At 58.3% G+C, this 22,910-nt stretch overlaps 7 protein-coding genes across 7 annotated transcripts; all 7 read right to left on the bottom strand.

Annotated features, from left to right (window-relative positions):
• Positions 1 to 460: 460 nt before the first annotated feature.
• ABB37_02813 (putative mitochondrial P22 protein precursor) lies at positions 461 to 1,331 on the bottom strand (the record flags this gene model as incomplete). Its single annotated transcript, XM_015799944.1, has 1 exon — positions 461 to 1,331. Exon 1 carries the CDS (start codon positions 1,163 to 1,165, stop codon positions 461 to 463), a length of 705 nt encoding a protein of 234 aa, XP_015661546.1. The 5' UTR covers positions 1,166 to 1,331.
• A 368-nt stretch (positions 1,332 to 1,699) lies between these two features.
• Positions 1,700 to 2,683, bottom strand: ABB37_02812 (hypothetical protein; the record flags this gene model as incomplete). Its single annotated transcript, XM_015799943.1, has 1 exon — positions 1,700 to 2,683. One exon carries the CDS (start codon positions 2,681 to 2,683, stop codon positions 1,700 to 1,702), a length of 984 nt encoding a protein of 327 aa, XP_015661545.1.
• A 2,538-nt stretch (positions 2,684 to 5,221) lies between these two features.
• On the bottom strand, positions 5,222 to 7,619 carry ABB37_02811 (hypothetical protein; the record flags this gene model as incomplete). Its single annotated transcript, XM_015799942.1, has 1 exon — positions 5,222 to 7,619. Exon 1 carries the CDS (start codon positions 7,250 to 7,252, stop codon positions 5,222 to 5,224), a length of 2,031 nt encoding a protein of 676 aa, XP_015661544.1. The 5' UTR covers positions 7,253 to 7,619.
• Positions 7,620 to 8,252: 633 nt separating this feature from the next.
• Positions 8,253 to 10,796, bottom strand: ABB37_02810 (hypothetical protein; the record flags this gene model as incomplete). Its single annotated transcript, XM_015799941.1, has 1 exon — positions 8,253 to 10,796. The coding sequence occupies exon 1, from the start codon at positions 10,698 to 10,700 to the stop codon at positions 8,253 to 8,255; it is 2,448 nt and encodes an 815-aa protein (XP_015661543.1). The 5' UTR covers positions 10,701 to 10,796.
• A 1,074-nt stretch (positions 10,797 to 11,870) lies between these two features.
• ABB37_02809 (putative mitochondrial hypothetical protein) lies at positions 11,871 to 13,741 on the bottom strand (the record flags this gene model as incomplete). Its single annotated transcript, XM_015799940.1, has 1 exon — positions 11,871 to 13,741. The coding sequence occupies exon 1, from the start codon at positions 13,599 to 13,601 to the stop codon at positions 11,871 to 11,873; it is 1,731 nt and encodes a 576-aa protein (XP_015661542.1). The 5' UTR covers positions 13,602 to 13,741.
• A 679-nt stretch (positions 13,742 to 14,420) lies between these two features.
• ABB37_02808 (putative mitochondrial hypothetical protein) lies at positions 14,421 to 17,360 on the bottom strand (the record flags this gene model as incomplete). Its single annotated transcript, XM_015799939.1, has 1 exon — positions 14,421 to 17,360. The coding sequence occupies one exon, from the start codon at positions 17,358 to 17,360 to the stop codon at positions 14,421 to 14,423; it is 2,940 nt and encodes a 979-aa protein (XP_015661541.1).
• A 658-nt stretch (positions 17,361 to 18,018) lies between these two features.
• On the bottom strand, positions 18,019 to 22,891 carry ABB37_02807 (putative ubiquitin-protein ligase; the record flags this gene model as incomplete). Its single annotated transcript, XM_015799938.1, has 1 exon — positions 18,019 to 22,891. Exon 1 carries the CDS (start codon positions 22,246 to 22,248, stop codon positions 18,019 to 18,021), a length of 4,230 nt encoding a protein of 1,409 aa, XP_015661540.1. The 5' UTR covers positions 22,249 to 22,891.
• Positions 22,892 to 22,910: the final 19 nt, after the last annotated feature.

Raw genomic sequence — 22,910 nt, 5'->3', positions numbered from 1 at the left:
TTTTCCCTTCTTTCCATGTGTCTGTGTGTGTCTGTGAGTGTCTATGATTTTTCCTTGTAATACGTTGCCTTCCTCTTCAAAGAGGTGTACAAAGCTCTTTAAGTTGCTCAAGGAGGAGTCGCACGAAGAAAATATTCCGCCGTGACTCTGCTGTTAATGTGAATAGCACGTTAAGTCGTGTCCTGACTTTTAATCCATTCTTCTCGTATCGTTCCGGCAATCCCAAATCGTCTGTAAACACAGAAAGAATGATGGTTCTCGACTCCACAAGATGATGTGCCGCTGTAGAAGGCAAAAAGCCCTCTCCACTATTCGCCGTCGCCTCACACGTCACCCATTGATTGCCAACTTCCAGCTGTATCAAACATATTTTCTTTTTTTTTAACCTGTGAACACTCCCATACCAAAGAAAAAGGCGTTGCGCTGAGCTCCTTGCAACATTTCCTTCTTGTTTCGGCTTTCACGACACGAACTTGTTCATGGTGGACAGCCACGCCTCGTAGTCCTGCTGCTCCGCCCAGAAGCTATACAGAATCACAAACTCGCCCAGTTTCTCATCCACGCCGCGCTTCTCCAGGTAGGTCATGACGCAGTTCAGCATGTCGTAGTCCAGCTCGTGCACCAGCGGCCCGGTGTACAGCTCCTCGCGCTTCGCTGCACCCTCGGCGCTCATGTCCATTGCCAGCTGCGCATTATCGTAGAAGCGGATGTTGTTCAGCACCAGCTCACCTTCTTCAATGCTGAGGTCGGTCTGCATGGTCTGACCGCTCTTCTGCTTGACGTAGACGTAGATGTCGTGGCTGTTCGCCTTATCGGAGTCTTGGTTGGTGCTGTAGCGCACGACCAGCTCCTCGCCCTCGTAACTCTTAGTCATATCGAAGGTGCAGGTGCCGGGCTTGCGGCTCACCTGCCACCCAGCCGGCGGCGTCGGCTGCTCCGGCTTGTCGCTACGACCCATCTCCTCCTCCAACTCACGGCGGGTCGCGTCGGCCAGCGCGGCATCGCTCGCAAACCGCCGCGGCAACGTCAGCGCACCCGCAGCAACAGCAGTGCAGCTCCGTGCATGCGGTGTCTGCGTGAGTCGCAGGGTGGCCAGCGTGAACACAGCAGGAACGCGGCAGGCGCGGAGGGCGCTGAGGCTCAGCTTGCTGATGGAGCGGCGCATGGTGTGCGAGACAGGACAAAGAGAGAGCCTTTCTTGACTTTTAAAAGAAAGCGAAATAAGTGTATTACAAAGCGATAGAATGCTCTGAGTTGGAATGCGTTGAGCTGCGTAAACCAAAAAAAAAGGATAACTACTTTTCTGTGCTTCTTGTTGAGTGGGTGAAACTGGCAAAAGGGAGAGGAGAGAAAGATGAGGCAGAAGCGTAGACGGCGTTGATGTTCCGCGGAGTGCGATAAGAGCGAGATGAAGGAAAGAAAAGCGGTATGAGAGAGAAAGTAAAATAAGCGGAGAACACTATCGTGACAACTAGAAGGATCCGTATCACCAAAGAACGAGATCAGGTTTAGCGGCGTACTCCAGTGTGGGAAAGACATCGTATTCGATTTTTTCCTCATCGACGCCAAGGTCGCTATCCGCAACCAAAGAAGGGCGAAGCAAGTTGTGTAAGTCTGTGCAAAATGCAAGAGCTAAGCGGTCTCGTTTTTCCCCCTCAAAAGATGCTTCTGCTCTTTTTCTTTCTTTCCTTCTTTTTTGCTACTGGAACTGCGATGGGTCGCCCAGCACGCTGCCCTGCGTCGCCCTCGCCCACGCAAGCTCCTCCTCCACACTCCCGAGCTGCAGTTCATCTAACCAATTGACGTAGTAGGGGTGCTCGCAGTTGGTCAGCAGCGTGGAACATAGAAACCACGGCGGGCGCGTGTGCACCTTCCCGTGTTGAAAGTGCTTCACAAAAGCCCGCAGTCCTTCGTCCTTTGCGTCCTCGCCCCACTGCGGAGAAAGTGCAGGGGACGCAGCGTTGCGAACAGTGTGGACCTGTCCGCTCTCCACCGCTGGATGCAAAGGGGAAGACAAAAAAATTGCCTGCGACGCGTCCATCGATATCGCAGCGGGCACACTTGTGCCAGCTGGCAGAATGCTTGTCGAACGCAAGGCTTCTTGCAACACTGGACTCTGCGTCAGTCCTTCCGACCCACTCTTCATCGGGGTGGCGGGACCTACTCCATCCGCTTCACCGCCTTGTTTTGCCGTCTTCACAGACAACGACTGGCGTCCTGGGTGAAGTAGGGACGTGGCGCTTGAAACACGGCCGCCCTGCTGGTCGGGTGAACGACTTGCCCAGACAGAGGGAAGGAGAGGGGTGAACGGCACCAGTGGAGGGGCCGCCACCACCGCCTCCCAATTCGTCGCGACAGCAAAATTGCGCTCGTACCCGATTTCATCGCCAGGAAGCGCCGAGGAGGCAGCGGTGTCCACGTGGGGAGTGGGGTGCTGCGGGATCTCACAAAGGGGGGAGGGTGGCGCGGACGGTGTGGCGGCTCCTGCTGCGCTATCGGACGGTGGTGCGCCTTCCATGTGACGTTGCAGACCGACATCTTTGCCTGTGGCACCGCCGATCCCGCTCCTCGCTGGTGCGGTGTATAACCACTTTACATACTCGTCGTAGGAGAACGGAATGACCTTTGGTGAGAGGGGAAGAGAAGAAGGACCCGAGGAAGGCGGCGAGGCGGCGCCAGCCATTGGGAGCAACGTTGGCGTGGGCGGACGTTGGGAGAGCACTGGCGGCAGCAGCGGACGCAGCGACGGTGCACCATCGCCGAGAATGCCGGCGCCGAGGGAGTCGCCCAGCACCGGTGCCCATAGGTCCTCCACCGAAGTAGTGGAGGGCACGGGAAAGCGAGTCAGGTGCCGACGTTCTTCTACCGTCTCGACGTGCAACTTCGGAGCCGGTGGCGTCGCGAGGACCGGTCCTCTTGTGAGCTCTGCCGCTTCGTGAAGTGTGGGGACGACAGGGGGGGGCACCTGCGGCCCGTCGTGGGGAAGGACCGGGCCCGTGGAGAATGAGGGTGGCCGCGCAGCTGTGCAGCCACACCTTCCTCCTTTGTCCTTCGGTGCTGACCCATGTTGGGTGTCGCGTGGTAGAGAGGTGAGTGCTCCCGCCGCTGCTTTTTACGGTCTTTCGTACGCTGACTATCATCGTCGTTGCGCGCGTTTGGGACATCCAAAGAATCGAGGTGGTTCCTTCCTTCGCCTTGGCGGTGATGCCGCTCAGGTGTGCCGCTGGAGCTGCCGCGGCTGCGCGAGCGGTGACGTTTGCGGCTCGTGGTACCACGCGGCTCTTCCACGGAAGGAGAGCGTCGGTGTCGCCGCCCACGACGACGCCTCGCAGCTCTGTTGGGCATTCAATCAGGAGAGTGAATGGCGTAAGAGAGCGCACGATTCTCCAGACGCCACTAAAGGCAAAAAAAGGAAGAGAAGAGATGGAAGAGCTGTCACGTGCAGCAGAATTCGACAAGACCTTTTTTTTTGTCCTCCTTTTGCCTTCGTCTTCGCTGCCAGTGAACAAGCCTTGTTTTTTTTTATTATTATTTCTATCTTTCTGACTATGGAAGTGCGCAAGTCAGCATGGGGAAAGAAGAGCACAGGACGAACCACACGTAAGGCAGTGCCCGGGAGTGACGATTGGCTCGAACCGAGATCTACGCCGCAGCCTTCCTCATTGTCTAGACAGCGACTAAAACTTGGAAGAAAGCAAACCAAGCCAGGCAACGGGGGGGGGGGGGGTAAGCAAACAACCGTTTCTACGGCAGAAGACGAGCACAAACAACAAAAGAGAGACACAGAGAGACAGATAGAAGGGAAAGGGAAGCGTGGACAGCTGAGAGCTGCGATCGATGGCAAGAAGAACTACTTGAGGGCTCTCTCTTTTTGCTGCTGTTGCTTTTGTCTTTCTTCTGCGGACGAGCAGGACCTTCGTTGATGGACACACTAGACGCGTGCAAGCCATCACGAAACAAAAAAAAAGACATGTGCGTTCTTCGCGTGTGAAGAACTGCGGCAGTTCTGATGCTCAGTGAAGCATAAAGCTAACGGAGCAGCCACCACGGCCAAAACAAAAGGAAAAAGGGGGGATCGCTGAAGCCCGCCACCTTTCCAGCTTTTCTATTTCGAACGATCGAGCGTGACACACACACACACACACCAAGGGTTAACCGAAACCCCTACACCGTTCAGGACTGTAAAAATAAAAAAAAGAGAGAAAAAAACAGAATACACATATGTAAAAGGCACATATTCGCCCGTTTGTCAACGTGAGGGGGGAAGGGGGGAAGAAAGAGAAGTACCCCTCGGTTTAATACATCACGCGTGAATGCAGCCGCCTTTTTCTCCGCCCGGGAAGAGAGGGGCACCAACAACAGCAAGAACAAAGGTTTCTTTTAAAGGTGTGAAAACGCAGAAAAATAGAGAAAGAGAGAGCGCAAAAGCACCGCCTTCTCCTTCTTTAACAACCCGCAGAGGTGGACAAGAGAGAGAGAAAGAAAAAAAAAAGAAGGAGTGATCGAGTCGTCTTGCAGCCGTCGGACACGAACAAACGACGTGTCGGAGTACATCACGCAAACAATTAAAAAAAGCCCACCGTAGAAAGTGCCACATTTACTGCAAAAACAAGAAAAAACAAGTCAGCAAAAGAGACGCCACAAATAAAGAGAGCTTTCGGGAAGCACCGGAATGCAGGGCAACGCCAGCCTACGGTGTTCTCTCCGCAGCTTGAGTCTCCCCTTCCTCACCCTTATTGAGTTCAGAAAACGACATCGGCACAAACAAGCAAAACCAGGCGCAGACAAGGAGAAACCCCCGAGAGAACCCTGATTTTCAACAAGAAGAAACGCCTCCCTCTTTCTTCTCCTCGCCCTCCCCCTTCACTGCCTTGGGCGTTCTGAACTGTGGCGACAAGCAGATGCAAACAGTTTTGTGGTTCAGCCCTGCCGCGATTCGCAAAGGGAAAATAGAAGAAGAAAAAGAGAACAATGGAAAGCGGAAAAGCAAACAAAAGGAGATATCAGCAACAAAGACAACAGCAATGGAGCGCGCGTGCACGCAGGAGAAGCATACGTATCTACTGCGAAAAAAGAAAGTAATAATGATAATAAAGAGAAAGAGAAAAAGAAATGAAGAAGAAAGAAGGGGGAAGAGCACTTCTCAAAAAGCACGTACAGAACCACTTCCTTGCTGACATATGAAAAAAAAAAACCACCTGCTTGGCAGCCACGTGCTCCTCTACTCAAACATGCGGTAGTCCTGCATCACCTTCTGCGATGGGCGGTACACATGAAGGCCATTGGTGGTGTCTGCGGAGGCCAGCAGCCAGTCCTCCGTCTTGACGCTGTTCCACGAGGCGTCCGTCACGCGGCCGACGTGGCCCATGTGCACAAATGCTACCTCCGGCGGCGCCACCCCGTCCTCTGAGTAGGCGAGGGGCAACGAAGTCTTCGCCAAGTCCCACAGAACGACGCGGCCGTCGTCGCCGTAGCTCGCCAGCACCGTCTCCTTCGACGGCGACCACTGCAGTCCCATCACGGACCTGCCGTGGTAATTCAACGCGGCGACCGGGTCCGCCGTGCGGCGGATATCCCAGAGATGAACGCTGCCTTCCGCGCCGGCGGTGGCCAGCTGGAAGGCGCCGACAGGGTGGAACTGCGCGGCCGTCGCACCGTTTGGATGGGCCGAGTGGATGGTGCTGCTGCCGGCGCTCATGCGAATATCCCAAATGCGCACATCGCCGTCCATGCTGGAGGAGGCCAAGAGGTGGCTCTGCGACGAGTGCCACGAGCAGTCCGTCACGATATCGCGGTGGCCGACAAGGCGCTCAATCGGTTGCGTCTCTGGGCCCGTGAGCTCGGGGTCCATCGCGGTGTTCTGCTGCAAGTCGATGGTCAGGCGGTGGCTGATGTCGTAGTAATTGACGTAGCCGTCGTCGGAGGCGCTGGCGATGTAGCCGGGCTTGAGCGTGTTCCAGCTCAGCCCAAAGCCGCCACGGCTGTGTCCGCGCAGAAGGGCATCCGGCACGGTGCGGCCGGCGGCGTCCTCCTGCAGCTCCTGCACCGTGTTGTAGACACCGACAAAGCCCGACGCCGTCTTCACCGCGAGGATGTTCGTCTCCGCCGGCATTGCGCGTATCTTCAGCACCGGCGCGTCCATCGTGAGGGTCTGCTCGCAGTGGAAGTGGCCCTTCACGTTCACGAAGCGCTTGCCAGGATCGACGAACTCCTGCAGCTCCGGGTCGTCGGCCTCCGCGCCATGAATGTCGTCGTCGCCGTAGAGGCCGTACATGACGTCCTTCATCGTCGGCACCGGCACGGCCACCTCCATCACCTTCACCGTATTTGGCGTCCCACTTGACGGGTGCACCTGCGTCCCGACGGCGATGTACTGCAGCGTGTAGTCCCGCTCTGGGTCGCTGAAGGCGCGATCGGGAATCCACTCGATCGCCAGCGCCGGCCACTCCACCACCTGCGTGCAGCAGAACTCGTAGAGGTGCGGTGCCTCCGTCTCGAAGGCGCGCTGCAGGGCCAGCATGCGGGGCAGCGCCGCGGCGGCCAGTCGCTGACCGTCGCGGGTACGGCGCGGCCGGGTCGAGTCACGCGCGGCGGAGGGCGCTACGCCGGTCAGTCCACTCGAAGGACGGGTCGTAGCCGCAGAGCCCCTTCGATTTTCACTTTCCGCCTCACCCTCTTCCGCACCCTCCGTGTTCCCGAAGACGCCGCCGTGTTCGTCGTCCGCGTCCTCGTCGCCCTCTCCGTCGCTCCCGTCCTGGTGGCGGTGACGACGTGTGCCAACGTTGCTGTCGCCAAACGGAGCCGCGTCGCCGTCGCCCAACTTGCGCATCCGCCCTTCTTCTCTGCCGCGGGAGGCGACACCCGGCGCACCCGCGTTACCGTTTACGGTGCCGGCGGCGGCAGCGGTGTTCCTGCCTACCCCTCCCGCTGCCGCCGCGTGCGACGACGTGTCATCCGACGACTTCTTTGCGGACGTGTCGATCAGACCGTCCATGGCGCTGTCGTGCGCCTTGTCGAACGAGCTGCTTCCGCTGCGCGGGGCAGCGGTGGGGGTCGGGACGGCGGCCGCCTCGTCGTTGATCGTCTCGCCGCGACGCAGCCGCGCGAGGGCCTGCGAGCGCGTCACGCGGGTCGCTGCCGGAGGCACCGCGGGACGGGCTGAGGCATCAAAGGGGTCGTTGTGCGCCGGTGGTGGGACTGCTTCCAAGAAGGCGCGCTCCTCTCCGCCGCTGATTGAGTCGTCGGTGCTCATCTTGAAGACCGCGCTATTTGAGGAAGGGATTTAAAGGGAAAAAAAAGTTAGGTCGCACGACAGAGGTTGGAGATGACTTGTCAGAAAAATGTGAGTCAGCCACACAAAGACGTGCGCCACGTCTACAAGGAAAGAAGAGTAAATCGTAAAGCAACCGGAGGAAAGCACGAAAGTAAAAGTTTACGTTGATGCGTCAATGATAAAGGGAAGAGAGAAAAACGAATCAAAAGGGCACGAAAGAAAAAAAGAAGGCTGTTCACTGATGCAATCAGTTACTTCTGCGAATGCGTTTGTCTATATAAAAATATATTGATGTAGATGCATACGCGCTACGTTGATGTCCAGCATCTAGTGCGTAATACGGACTAGAAAGAAAAAATGAGGGAGCAGCAGAGACGAAGTTGAAACGACGAGTTCTGTGAGTCCTGTCATCGAGTGTCCTCCAGCTTGTCGGGTGGCGTGCACAAGACGACGGTGTTCCGTACGCCTCCTCACGTTGGCTAAGAAGCAAAGAGGCGATTCATGTTTGATCGTGGCACCAGGAATGAGGGAAAGGGATTAAAAGAACCTCCCTCAAACCACACGTTAATCGACTAGCCAGTAGAAGCAGTTTTCTTTTCAAAGCATTCAGATACAATGTGAGCAATGGTGAAAATGGAACTGGATCTGGTGTCGCCTTGCATTGGATTCTATGTAGATGGTTCTATACGGGTGTGACCACGATGATGTACGCTAGTGCGTTGCGGGCCAGGTCCGCAAACTCTGTGCGTTGAAGAAGAAACAGAACCTGTCCCTTCCAAAGGGCGCACCGGAAAAGCCAGCCGAACAAAGGACAGCAGACACGTCAACAATGAAAAAAGGGAAATCGCGCGAATGACGTAGCCTCTTTTTCTTCTCCTCCCTTCCCTCCCAAGGCCTCCCGCGCCTCAACTACCACGGCGTCATCTCCACAACCCCACAACGCCTACATGAACGACTCCTTCGAAAAGAGTCTCTTCCATTATTCACCACCCGCTCGCTTCGAAGGTGCTCGGGGACGACGCGGTGTCATCGCCTTTCCCGTCCCGCCAGCCCGCCCGCCAGCCCCGCTGCTGCTGCTGCTGTGAGGATGGACAGCAGCAGCAGCAGCGGCAGCAGTGGCGACGGCGGTGGAGCTGGGCTGCGGAAAGACGGTAGCGGCGGATGCGCTGCCGCTGCGCAGCTGCGTCGGCACCGCAGGCCTCGAGCGATGCTGCGAGAAGAACTTGTTGAAGTCTAATCGTCCCCACAGCGCACGCTCCCACTGACGGCCGCCGAGGCCAAGGTGCCCGGTGAAGACGGCGACGACGTCCTGCTGCACACGCACCTCCAGCGCACCCAGCGTCGCCCGCACCTCGATCGGGGTCTCGTTGACGCCCGCAACGGCCCAGTACGGAATGCAGTACCGCGTGCACATCGTGTAGAGGGTGACGGCACAGGTGTTGAGCGACTGGCAGGCCTGCAGGAGCGCCTCCGAGCCGTCGGTGAGAAAGGATGCCTCGGAGACGCTCCAGATAAAGTGATCGTGCAGCCGTTTTGCTTGCTCCACACTCGCGCAGGCGGACGAGGACAGCTGCTCCTCCAGCCGTGCGGTGCACACGTTGATCACGTCGACTTGCATGTAGTAGGCGATGGTGGATTCGAGAAAGTGAAGAAGGTGAAAGACTGTGAAGGCACGGCGCAGATCAGCTGAGGGCTTCGTGTTGGTGAGGAGCGCCTCCGAGAAGCGTGTCCGGGTCACCGCCAGGGCCTGCAGTGCAAAACGAAGGGAGAGGTGAAAAGATAGGAGGCGCTGGTAGTAGTGCATCGACTTCTGCGACACAATCAGGGGTAGTCCCTGCGGGGGGACGTACTGCACATACATGGACTTCACAATGTACAGCAGATGCCTCGCCATGTCCTCCGTCGAAGCTGCTCCGTCGCCACGCCTTTGTCGGCTGGCCTGCGCGCCGGTCGTGGCGGCCAAAGTCGCGGTCAACGCCTTCGCTGTGCTGCCCTTCGTAAAGGCCGCATCCGCCTGCTCGACGCCGCTGGACGACACACGCATCGTGAATGTCTCGTACGACGGCACGTCGCGCAGGTTCGCGACGGAGAGTGCGAAGAGAAAGGCGTCGGCGGCGGCGCGCTGGAGAAAGGCATAGCGCGCCGCCGCCGCTGCAGCGAGGGAGGCGCGTGTCCGCGCATCGTCCTCCGCTCCCGCCTCATCGCCCTTCTCGTTCCCATTCTCCTCGTCTTCGTTATTGAGCGATGGAGTCCCCAGCAGATGAAAGTTGGCAGTGTCGGTGGAGGTGGTGTTCGTCTTGAGGCGCTGCGGCGGCGGCGGATTGGCATTTGCCAGGACGGGTAGAACGCGCTCCACAAAGGCGTACCAAACATCGCCGCGATGGCACAGGAAGACGTTCCGCAGTGCCGTCAGGTGCGCCAACAGCGCAGGCAGATCGCCCACCTTCATCCATAGCGCCTTCGACCACAGCGTCTTGGCCGCCTCCACGCGTGCCGCCAGCTCCTCCGTCGCCAAGACCCCGCCGTGGCAGAGCTGCACGTTGAAGATGGAGTGGAAGACGGCGTTGGCGGCCTCGTCCTGAGAGCCGAGGGCCAGTTGCTCCAGGTAGTCGCTGCCGCTCTGCACGTCCGCGTCGCGCAGCAGCACCCGTCGCTCCTTGCCGGCAGCGAGGATGAGCAGCCCGAGGTCGGTGGACACGCCACGCGGCAGGCGGTCCACATACAGCGTGTGTTCCTCCCTTGGCTGTGGAACGGGTTGGGGGCTGGGTCCCGCGCTGGGCCTGGCCGGACCCGTAAGAGATGGCGACGACGTGGCAGCCGCGTTGGACAGCCGTGTTTGCAAAGAAATGAAGTAGTCTGGCCGCGCATGCAGCACCACGCCGTGGGCGACGTAGTGCGCTGTGGTGTACAACAGCGACAGCCACACACTCTCGCCCAGCAGCCGACGAAACACGGCGGGGACCTCCTGATGATGCAGGAAGCGGTCAAGCAGCGGCAGACACACCTCGGCGCGCTGCTGCACTTCTACAATTTGTTCCAGCAGCGCGAAGGTCATGGCGTACGTGGCCGGGAGGGCGGAGAGCGCAGACGGGGTAGATGCTGCCTTCACGGCTTCGACGTAGTGCTCGAGAATCTTCTTGATGCCCTTCCCAATCGCAGCGGGGTAGAGACCTACGGTGCGACCGACTGCCACGTCCTGCGCGGCCCGCTGCAGTAGGTGATAGCTCCGCCCTAGAGGGAGCACACGCTGCAGCAGCGCCTGCTCTGTTGGGTGAAACGGCAAGGACTGGCAGTAGAGACGCAGGTGTGTCTCGGCAGCTGCCTCGCTGTCCGTCGGGAGGGCCGCACTTGGAGTAGAGGAGGAATCCAGAGCCTGCTCTAGAAGTTCCGAGTTGAAGCCGAGGAGGCAGCATTTGACTTCCTCCATTTTTCTTTTATTATTTTGTCGTGGCGATCACGCTACAACTTGCTTCCTGCGTTTGCCTATATGCGTTGAAGTGTCGTTTGTGGTCCTTCGTGTACTTGAATATTATTTGAAGAAGAAGTGTGCAAGAAACCGAAGGCAAGATGAATGGGATATTTCGAGATCGATTCAAAAGTGAAGAGGAGGAAACGCAAGTAAGTGGCCAAAAGCAGCAAATGGCAGAGAGGAGGAGAGCCGAAAAAATGCGTAGGAGTAGAAAAAAAAAGGCACTCTTCTCTCTCTTCTAGGTATCTCGCATGTACCGTCACGAGCATCTTTCGCCACGCAAAAAGGGAAGAGAAAAAGGCATCACGTGCTTTGCGCGAAACGCAGCTCACCAGCGTTGGGAATAAGGAAAAAAAAAACAGGCCGCAGCCTTTGTGAAACTACCCCCTCCCTCAACCCAGAAAGGAAGGAGAAAACCCCCTCTTTTTTGTGAGGGGAGGGGTACCCTTCCAGGTGTGTGGCTGCTGCCGTTTGTAGAACAGGAACTCACGACGCTCACGCTTTGATAATTAAAACAAGAGGAGAATTGATGGAAGTAAGCATCTTGAAGGGAAAGAGAAGAAAACAACCGTGGATATAGAGGCAAAAAGGTAAATGTGGTTTTTTTTTTCGGAATTCCAGTGGAAAGGAATTTGTTGCCGGTTTGTTTGCCTGTCTTTTTCTTTTTCCCTTCTTTCTCAGCGGCGCACTGCGCATGCGGCGAAGTTGCGAGTGCACGCTCGTCAGTGTTCTCGTCTTCCGCTGGAATGAACAGCGCAGAGACGCACTGCCGGATAGTGTAAAGCGAAACGCAAAATCCGTGAAAACAAAGAAAAACCGATGACGAGAAAGACAAGCCTAACAGAGGCGATAAAGGCGTTTAAAAGCAAAAAAAAAAGGCACGATGCCAAAGAAAACAAAATGCAGATAATAGATGCAAATAAATAAACAGAAGAACGCTTGACAGCGAGAACGAAGCGTGAAGAACGTGAAGTACGGCGTCGGTGAGCTTTTCACTTCAAAGAAACAAAGAAAATAAAAAAAAAGAAGAGAAATCGGCAAAAGTGACTGTCTGCGGTGTTTTTATATCTGCACAAGCTTTTTCTTTCGTACGGCACCGTTAGGTGCAAACGCACACGAAAGATGCGCTTAATCCAGACCGAACGTGTCCGTCTTCTCCGGGTACTGGGCGATGAAGACCATGTCGAAGTGCTTCTTCTCCTGCTTCTGCATCTGGAAGGTCCACGCAATCTCGTGCGTGTCCTCGTCCACCGTCACGGTCGCCCCCTTCACCGATGAGGGCTTGTCCCCGTCCGTCGGCACCGGCTCCTTCAGCGACACCGTCACCTCCGAGTCGTCCGAGACCGGGTAGTTGTCCTTCACCACCACCGTCACTGGACCGCTCGCGGCCAACGCGCCACACTTCACCTCGTACGCGTGGTGGAACTCCAGCTGTGACTTGCTGCCGGAGAAGAAGGCCGTCATTTCCGACTCGCCGCGACGCACAAGCGACCGGTTCACCGTCACCGTCTCATCGGCACCGAGTGAGACCTGGAACTCCTCGCCCGGCGACACGTTGCCCAGCTGAGAGTGGTTGACAAAGGTGGTGCCGTAGAACACCTTCGACGGGCCGGCGATGAACTCAAAGTCGGTGGAGTTCACGGCCGTGGCGCTCAGGTGCGTCAGCGGGTCCAGCTTCGGGATGGAGACAAACTGCAGCTTGACCGGGAAGCGCTCGTGGGCGACGGTCACCTTCACCTCCACGTTGTTGTGCCGCACCGTGGCGAGTCCGGGAATGGCGTAGACCGTCGAACTGGAGGAGCTGCCGCCACTCTCCACCTCAGCCTGTTCCAGCATCGGCGCACAGGCGGCAGCGGGCATGCCATTGGAAGCGCCTCCGCCAAAGCCTCCTGCCCTCTTCATCCTGGCGTTCCTCATCACAGCTCTGAAGGGGCGTGGCTGAGGAGGAGGGCTCAGAGAGATCTTCCACTGCGGCCACAGTGGCGGCGGTGACCCGCCCGTGTGCGGCGTGGCGGTGCTCAGACGCAGCCGCACCTTCTCCCAATCCACCGACGTGCACTGCCGCACGTTGGCGTAGTAGAAGACGTCCATCATCGCGGTGGCGTAGTCGACGCGCAGGTCGTACAGCGGCGACCACCCCGCGCCGGACACGACACACGACATCTCCAGCCGCAGCTTCGTCGCGGCGGGCACCGAGTCGGCCACCACCAGCGTCGCCTCCAGTGTGTTCTTCAGGTGCGTGCGCACGCCAGAGTCGCCGCCGAGGTCGCTCAGCTTGCGCCACGCCGCGCCGCGCCGTTTCTCGATCTCCTCCATCTCGACGTGCAGCGTGGCCGTCTTGCGCTGCGCCGCTGCCTTGCGTGAGGCAAAGAAGGTGCCGGTCGAGGACCAGTTCGCCGTGTTCTGCAGGTACTTCTGGAAGTACTTTTGGCCGCTCTCGTCATTCTGGTTCGGGACGGAAAAGGCGTTCGCGTGCACGTAGTGCTGGATCTCGTCCAGGTGCTCGCACGTCTCCTGCAGAATCTCCAGCTCCTCCTGGCAGACCGCCTTTTCCTCCTCGATCGCCTTCAACTCGTCTTGGACGCGCTGCACATCAGCGCGCACGTCCTCGGTCACTGTGTCGTGGATGGGATTGATGTTCTGAAGCAGCACGGCGGACGCGACGGCGGGATCGGTGTCGCGATCGACACGAAGCTGCAGCGTCGACCAGTCCACGTTGCCGTACCGCTCCATGTTTTCCAAGACGACCACCATCGCGGTGGACGCCTGCAGCGGCACCTGTGCCGAGAACGACAGCTGCGCGCTGTCGTTGTACACCGTCACGCCCGTCAGCTCAGGCGACAGCGTCACGCGCGGCATCTTGACAGAAAGCGGTAAAAGAAGGTGTGGAAGAAGTACTTTACTGTGTTACAAGATGGAAGGTAAGGTGCAGAGGTACTTGTGCAACACAAGCAACGTGCGTGTTGGAAAGAGAAAGGTAAAGAGAAAGCGAAACAACTGAAAGACAGAAACAAAAACAGAGGAACAAGCGCTCACAAGCCGGGTTGTGAAAATAAATGTATGAACAAGAAGTGAGAACCACAGTAGGCAGAAAAAAAAAAGAAGAAGTGAGAGTGGTTGCAGAGGAGGAGGAAGAGGAGAGGGGGTAAACACGATGCACTTGCGCTGAGATTACTCCGCGTAGTGCTCAGGCCGGTGTACCCAGCAGCGGACACCCGCCCACGTTATTTTTCTTATGCCTCTTTCAAACCTCTTTGCGTCGCAAAGAAACGTACTGGAGAGGGAGAATTCAATCCATCCACTGCCAACACCTTCAGAAGAGCAGCGTAATGCGCACAAGCAGGAGAAGACTTCTCTGTCTATACGTCTGGATACATTCGGCACATCTTGCGCGGTGTATACTTTTGCTTTCGTTTCAGATAGTTGACGCTTCCATTGCATTACCTGCTGTGATAACCGTCACTGCACCACGCAGGCGATACTGAGCGGTTGAATTGTGCGTGACACCCTGCAGGCGTCACAAAGGAAAGCCGAGCAGCCGCAATCGTGAAAGGTCCTTTACCTAAAAAAAAAAGAAGCTGCTCGGGACGCACTGTTGCACTTCCTATCGCGGACGTTTACCTTTCTTGCCAATCCCATCTCTCCTCAGAAACCAAAGAAAGTCGCCATCCGCCTCCTTCAGTTAAACTGCTCTTGGTGAAACCTATCCCGCTTCGTCGGTCCGTCCTTGATGATGCGGCCATCGAACAGCTTCGTTGCAACCTTAAACGCCAAGCACCCTGCGGGATCGCCAATCTCGCGAAAGATAGTGGTGAGCTCGTGGTCCATCATGTAATTGTACGCGGTGTGCTGCGACATCTTGCGTGTGAGGTGCACCGCGGCCTCCCAATCCAAACGATGCAGGAGACAGCGGACGAGCAGCAGGTACATGCCGGTGTTCTGCAGATACCACACAGGGTTGCTCCCCACCGATGTGGTCTTGTCGAGCAGCGCGTGCCACAGCTCCACAAAGAACTCCGAGGCGTCCGTCACTTCGCCCTCCTCTTCCCCTCTCGCGACCTCACCCAGCGCGGGGTCGAGTTGCTCAATCTCTGCGGCGGTGAAGGCACCGCGAACGCTGCCGTCGAGGTTGCGAAACTCGGCGGAGTTGTTCGCAAGCTGCGCTGCCGGGTAGGGGTTGTACACCGCGGGGTCCCACAGATACCGCGGCACGCTCGCCTCACTGCTGCCGGTGTGCGGCAACGTTGTGCGTGTACGCATCAGCGCTTGCTGCAGCTCCATCTGCGAGGCACATGAAGAAGACGGCGGGGGAATGGTGGAGCCGAAGAAGATGCGGTGCACATCGGCGAAGTCCTTCGCAACGACGGCGTCAGACCGCAGCGCAGGGAGTTGGTTGTCGTGGTAGAAGAGGTGCTTCATCGAGTCACGAGACTGCCGCGCTGAGCCGAAGAGGGCCAGCGACGTGTCACGCGCGTCCAGGTAACATGCCCACTTCGCTCGCTCCTGCAGGCCAGCGGAGGTTAGCTTCGGGTTGCGAGGGGGGTGGCGGCAGCAGAACTCGGCGAGCTGCAGAAACATGAGTTGGGTGCCGCGCGGCAGCCAACCGTGGCTGTTGGTGGCGCTGCCGGAGTCAATGGCGTGCCGCAGCACCTCCCGCGCCTCCGCTGTGGTGCGAAGGAACTGCGTTTCGTAGTTGCTGAGCTTCATGAGGTCACGGGCGGTGGCGATGGGCGGACTGCAGGACGCTGAGACGGCCGTCCACGAGTCGGCCGCGCCATCGCCGCTCGGCCCATCCGGCAACTCGCCCACCAACCGCCGTATGGCACCGCGAAGAGGTTGCTGCACCTCCCGCAGCATGGAGGCACTCGTGCGGTTCAGAAGGGTGGCCATGTCGAGGAGGTGCTGCACCGGGACGGCGAAGGGCTCACCAGCAGGGCCGCCGTCACGCTTCGCTTTATCCACGCCCACATGCGAGGACGACGGCGAAGACGACGATGGCACGGTAGCCGCGTCTACTGACCGAACGAAACCAGAATCCTGCTGCTGAAGCTTTTGCTCCTGCAGCTCCTGCTCACGAATGCTACGGACCAACATCTGCACGGCTCCTAGGTCATCTCTCGCGGTGCTGCTCACCAGACTGAGAACGTGCAGCAAGTGTCCTGCGTTGTAGCGGTGCGCACCGACGCCATCACGCATCAGCGGACGCAGCGCGCTCAACAGAAGCTCCTCCATGTCGTTTGTTTGCGCGTTCATAAGTGGAAAGGGAACGACCGCCGTCAAGACACCGTCGCCGCCCACGGCGGTAAGAGAGCGCCGCATGGCGGCAACCAGCGATACAAAATGGTCGTGCGCAGAAGAGGCACCACCTGCGCTGTGGCTGCCGCTGCCTGCACTTTCGGTCGCCGCGGACAGCTCCTTGAAGCTCACCTCGTCCAGCAACGAAAGCCGGTCCAGCACCGCCTGTACGCTTACGTGGCCCGGGGCAAAGCCCTCGAAGTGGCCAAACAACATGCAGAGACGCGGGAACTGCTCTGCGTGGATCACCGTCGTGCTCAGAACGTTGAGCACATCCCAGTCACTCAGCTCCACGCCCAAGGCACTTATCCACAACGCCACCAAGAAGCACGAGGCGACTGCGTCGGCGTGTTGGGCAGTGGACAGGTGATGAAGGAGAGACGAGAGCAGCGGCGCACTTTGCGTTTGGAAATGGGACCTCTCCATGCTGCTTTCTGTCGGAGACGATACTGCCGCTTCTTGTGCCTCACGCGCACGCCGCCCTTCCTCGTTATGGCTGTACATGGCAGTGGTGGCCCCTTCCGAGCCGGCCTCTTCAGCCATCACCTGGCCGCCGAATGCTTCTTGCGCCAGTCCGACCAGTTGGAGAATGCGGGCCTGCGTGTCTGGTGGCGACAGCACATGAATGCAGTCTGCCATGCGCGCGTACGTCTCGAGCGTCATGGTGCCGCTCTGCACCATCACCTCCAGCAGCTGCAGCGCATTGTGCATGTCTCGATGGTGGTTGAAATTGCGCAAGAGAGCGTGGAAATGAAAAGGAGTCAGCTCCTGTCCCAGGTGCTCTCGGATGTACTGCAGCGTGGCGCTCAAGTCTTCGGTGTTGTGACAACTTACGAAGGTGGCCACGAGCGCGTTAGCATCGTACAGGCTCAGCGAAGGCAATGGAGAAGCGCCGTCGTCTTTGGCCGCTGTGTCGGCCTCGCCAGGTGGAGATGGCGAACGGCCGTCATTGGCGCCTTCCTGCAATGCAGCGTTCAGCTTCTCTTTGGCGGCGTTGTGCGCGCGCTCGCGGTATCGCGGCTGCCACCAGTCGCCGATGACGCGCTGGTTCAGCACGTAACTGCCGCACACACGTGAAGACAGGCGCAGCATGCGCGGCAATATATAAAAAAAAAAGAGAGAGAAAGACTGAATGGTTTTGATTAACAGGGCTGAGTATTTAACTAATAGCTGCCCGTGTTTTTTTGTGTAAGAGAAGCTCCTCCGTCGCGCTCCGCTGTTACTATAACCGTCGCTTTCCACTAGGCGCCTTTCCAATGGGCTCCAGTCTTCTACTTCTTCCTTTCTCTCCTGAAAGACGCCGCGTGAGGGGTGCACTCTCATGCTTTGAAAAGAACGACGATCATCCGAAAATTTAGAAAAAGAGAAGCGGTTGTGAACCGCAGATCGTAAAAGCCAAAAGAAACAGCAGAAAAAAAAAGGAAGTCGTTAGAGAAAAAGCAGGGCCTATCACAAGTGAGTGAGATGTGCTCACCCCGTTACTCTGAATAACGAGTCATCTCGATACACATATATATACTATTTCTCTGTTTTTTAAGGTGAGGTCAGGCACGTTAGGGTGCCTCTCAGCACGTTGGTCTGCATTTTCTTGTAGAAAGACCGGTGTAGAGAGAGAGACTCATCACAGACCATTTGTGGCTTCGAGCGCAAAGGTGGAAGAACGCGAGAGTTTTCGTAGTTATTATTGAATTAAAAAGCCACAACCCCTTTTGAGTTGCGCTGCCGCAATGCTTTCCCTTCTCAGTTGTTTCGCTCCTTCGCTGTTGTCAGCGAGGGCTCACGGACGAGAGCGCAACACCACGTAGAACAAAGCCAAACGTAGGGGTAAAAAGTGCCATAATAATAATAATAGTAATAGAGAGGACATCGACGAGCAGAAGAAACAACAGTCGGCGCACACGCACACACACGCACACACCTTTTAAAAATCACTCACTAGCTCGCTCTTCTCGGGCGTTGCCGTATCACGTGTTATTCGCAACTAGCTGTACTCGAAGGTGCCGGTTTCCTCGATGGCCGCGATGATCTTCGCCCGCGCCGTGGCGTAATCACGGTAGGGCGGCAGCTTCAGCGTGGAGAAACATGTCGAGGCGGAGGGCAGATGATCTTCGCCCGACACATTCGCCGACAGCAGCTGCAGTTTGAAGGGCGGGGAAAGAAACCTAAAGCCGAGCAGCGGGGGACGCGTCATGGAGGTGGCGAACTTCAACAGCTGGCTCTGCTGCTTGCGTGTGAGGGATTCGACGACGTCCCAGAAGAGACGCGCCTGCGGCTTTGCGGCGTCCTCGGCGCCGTCGTACACCGTATTCTCCTTCCAGTCCTGCAGATCGATCTCGCCGCTCTCGTCACCCCCAAAGAGCTTGCCGACCTCATTGCTGTCAAAAAGCAGCAGGCGATTCGAGTCTAGGACGGAGTGCAGCCCAGCACAGAACGCCCGCGTCTGATCGGCCGCCTCGCGGTTCAGCTTGAAGTCCGCCACGAGATGGACGTAGTAGAGACAGTTGCGCGGCGTCACCTCCATCTGCGCGCCGCCGCGCACAAGCTCCACATCCTTCGTCACCCCAAGCAAGTTGACGGTGTACACAAAAGTTAGCCCGACGGCCTGCAACTCCTCCTCGCCGAGCTGCGTGAGGGACATGAGTTGGTGGTACAGTTCGGCGTCAAAGCCCTTCAGGTTGTTCAGCGTGTTACGGCGACCCAGGATCGCGTTGCGGAAGTGCTGGGCAAACGGTACGTCCTGCAGCACACCATCGCGCAGGGCCCGGCCGACCATGGCCCCTAAAAAGCGGATCTTCTGTAAATGCTGCGGGTCGCCCGTGGCGATGGCGCTGAAGGAGTTGGGGAAGACGTAGCCGTCCGCGGTCTGTCGAAACAGCCCGTACTCGGCCGCAAAGCCCTCCTTGCACAGCGTCACGATGCACTCGCGGTAGACGCCGCGGCCGTAGCCGGCCTCCATCGTGCCGTCCTCGGAAGCAAAGCGAATGTTATACACGTTAGAGCTCATGGGGTTGGCGTGAAAGAGGTCGTAGATGTCGGCAAAGACGCGGCCGCGGTGCACCACGGTGGGGCGGTCGGACGGGGGCGTCCACTGATCCTCCTGCGACGCCAGCAGCGCCGACATCAGCAGCGCCCGCGCCCGAAAGGGTAGGAGGAACGGCGTGTGCACCAGCAGTTTGATGTAGCGCACTTTGGTGTCCCAATTTCGGCTGCCGTGGAACATGAGGTCGTCGCCCGGGAGTCGCGAGAGCACCACGGCGCCAGCGGCGGCGGAGTCGCCTGTGCTGCCCAGTCCCCTACTGCGACCTGCAGCAGCAGCAGCGGCGGCTGTAGAGGCAGTGATGCTCGTCGCGACAGGGGCCGCGTACTCGCCTGCGGCAACCTCCTCCTCGACCGCTGCCTTCTCCTCGTCCACGACGGCGGCGCTCGCCTCATCCCAGCGCGGCACGAGCGAGACGACGGCACTCTCGGCGGCCACCATGCCCACCGACATCCACAGCCCGTCCGCGCCCGCCGGCACAAAAGGGTCTGCCTCGTTCACGATATGCAGGCGACTGAGCAGCAGACACGCCGCGTGCGCCACCGCCTCGCCGTTGGAGTCCGGCACGACACCGTACAAGTGGGCACGGTGCACCACCTCCTTTAGGGCCAAGATCAGCGCGCAGGACTCCTCGACGGAGAAGACGGCGGTGTCGCCGCCGCGGCGCAGCTCATCGGCAAAGTCGCAGACGTTCACGTAGTGGGCCAGCAAGGTGAAGAAGAAGATGGAGAGCGACGGGTGAGGGTCGTAGAAGGACATGGGGTAGCGCGGGTGCGTCTCCCACGTCGGCAGGCGGGGCAGAGAGGCGAGGAGCGGCTCCGTGGCTGCCGCGGCCGGTACGCGCCGCCCGTGGGCCCCCCGCTGCTGCTTTGGCGCCGGAGCAGACGCTCTCTCCTCAGCCCCCCAGACCGGACGGGCGCACAGCTTCTGCAGCACCGGCCCGGGTGGCAGCACCGCCCGCAGACCCTCGCAGCTCTGCCAATACAGACTCCACAGGCGGCGCAGGAGCTGCGGGGTGCGCACGAGCTTCGCACACAGCGCGAGCGTCTCCTGCTGGTAACGGGAGTAGTCCGGCTTGGAAAAGGTGAAGAGGGGCCAGGCGAAGACGTTGCATAGAATTTCCAGCGGGCTCTGCTGTGCTAACGCAGACGTGGGCCACGCCACCGCGGGTCCGATGCTTGCACTGGTGACGGTGACGGGGCTCGCAGGTGTGGGGGAATGGGTCGTGTGGGGGCTGGACGGAGTCGCCGCAGAAACCCCAGGAGCCGCAGAAGCGGTTTCCGCACTGCTCAGAGTTTCCTCGTTTTCTCCTGTGGGAGGGGCGTCTGCGAGGGGTGCGGAGGCGTCAGACGGCGCCTCCACCGTTGGCTTCTCCACCGCCTGCAGCCGCAGCTGCTCCCTCGCCTCGTCCTCTGCAGTCAGCAGTTGCATGAGGCGTAGTCCGCCTTCCGTGCTGAAGAGATACGACGACAACAGACGATACTGACTACGAGGCAGATTCTGAGCCGCTGTTGTCGCCGTGGTGGTGGCAACGGTGGCCGCATCCGCGAGCGTCGCGTGTTTCTGGCCGGTGTTGTAGGCGTAATGGTCAGCGAGGATGCTTTCAATGAAAAACGGCTCGCGGCACAGGCGTTCGCTGAGGCAGCTGACACTCAACAGATAGCGCTTCAGGACATCAGCGGCGTAGGGAGCCGTGGATTTCACCAGCTGTTGCACGTGTGGCAGCAGACGCACCAGACGGCCCAGCACACGAGCACTCAGCGGGCCGCCGCGAATCCCGTTCACCTCCTCGCCGGAGGTCAACCGCGTGTCGAGGGCGATGCGTGCATAGCACTCTCCGATCAGCACGGCACAGCACGCGTCAGACCCGCACGACGCACGACCGCCATCCCCACCTGCCGCCGCGTCTCCGTCAAACAGCGCGGCCTCTTCAGCATTCAGCAGGACAACGAGGGGATTCGTGGTGAGGAGCAGGTGCTCATCCGCGCTGAATGCGGCGCACATGCACCGCCAACACACTCGCGCGAAAGCGGAAGACGACTCCGCCATTGTCGGTGGAAACGAAGACGCCGCAGCCTCATTTGCTGTTGCCAAAAGTGGAATGGATGGTGGGGCAGGGAAAGCGTTCAAGAGAGGCTGCAGTGCCGCTGTGTATTCCTGCCGGATCCACTCCTGTGACAGCGCGGGCTCTTGGGAGGCTAATTCAAGAGCCATCGTCAATGCCTGGATTGCAGGCCAGCGGTCAACGTAGGACGGAGAAGAAGGAATCAAAGAAAAACACGGCGTGCTCGCACCGCTGCCACCCTCTTTCTCCTCTTCCTCGTTTACGCCAGCACGGTACGCAGCATTGCGAGCCGCAACGGCGTCTACAACCGATCCAATGAGAGCTCTGAAAAACCTTTCGTTTCTACTGATAGTGTCGCTACCGCCGCTCTGTACGCTGCCAGCGGCCGGCGCGACCGTTTCTCCTCTGTGCCGTACCACGACATCCGGTAGTTGTTGAAGAAGGACGTACAAGAGAATCGACACATCTTTGGTGCTGAGTGACGAGAGCAGGTGCTGCCACAGCGGTGCTGGTGCATCCAGCACTTCACCACGACTCGCCCCCGGAGCACAGGAGCGCAGCGCCGTGCACACGATGCCGCCATACTGCTGCAGCACCTGCAGCTGATGTGCCTGCACCTCCGCTAGACCTTTAAAAGTCACAGGCGAACGCAGCTTAGCCGTTTCTCTCCACACACTTTCCTCTTCGTCGCTGTCGAGGGACGTGTGTAGCGCGGTGGATCCGTGAACGGGAATCCGTGACGGGTGTGCCACCGCATAGGAAAAGAACCAGCAGGCGGTGTGTAGGCGGGCCGTGAGCTCCGCTTCAAGGCCGCTCGCGGGTCTCGCCGCAGCAGCAGCACCCGATGTCGCTGAGGCGAGGAGCCTCGCAAGGTCAGAGGGGAGCTGGCGGATGTTCTTCAGTGCCAGACGCATCACCTTCAGACCGGCGAGCCACTGACGCATAACGCGTTGCAGGCGCTGGGCAGCCCGCGTGCGCCGCGCCTCCTCCTCTCGCCGCAGTCGCTGGCGATGCGCATCTTCGATGATGCTCGTGCGGGATTTGTGGTGGTCTTGTGCGAACGTCACATTGCGCATACGGCTCGTGCCGTTGAAGATGAACTGACTCATAATAATTACCAACGTTGTTTCGTCTTTCTGCTTTCGCTTGGGCAGCCACCTCCTTGAGAACTCTTGAGCCTTTCTGCTGTTGCCGTTGATGTAAGCGGAGCCAGGAAGATGAGAGTGAGACGACTGGGAAATGCGACGGGGGGGGACTGTGCCTTCCACACAACGATACGGAACGGCGGAGTCGACCGTAGCCGATGGTGATCTGCGCCGCTGCTCAGGATGCCTTCGCCGGTCTGGAAGTAAACGGCTCAATAATTGTAATAGTAATAAGCAGGGTTTCGAAGAAAAGAAAAGGGAGAAACAAAAACGTCGGTTTTCGGCCGGTGAAAGATGAAAAGCACACGATTTGTGCACAGTAAAAAAAAAGGGGGGGGTAAGAAGCGTGTCTGCGTAAGCTCCGTCCTGCTTTCAGTGGAGCAGCGTTCCCCAAACACGGTGAGGAGAACAAATACACAGAATGAACAGTCGCTTCCGCGGCGGGAGAGAAAAGAAATGCTACGCAATAGATAAATACCTTCTTCTTTTTTTTCCGCTTACGCGTGCGTGTATGACGCGGAGGTACCCCACTTTTCTATTAAGGAGGTTGGATGGAAATAGGAATAGTGCCGATTTCTTTTAAAAAAGAAAAAGGAGGAGGTAATCTATTTGAGCAACGAGTTAAA

This window comes from Leptomonas pyrrhocoris (genome assembly GCF_001293395.1).
Source record: "Leptomonas pyrrhocoris isolate H10 chromosome Unknown, whole genome shotgun sequence".
Taxonomy (NCBI): Eukaryota; Euglenozoa; class Kinetoplastea; order Trypanosomatida; family Trypanosomatidae; genus Leptomonas; species Leptomonas pyrrhocoris.
This window is presented reverse-complemented; position numbering and strand designations above follow the sequence as displayed.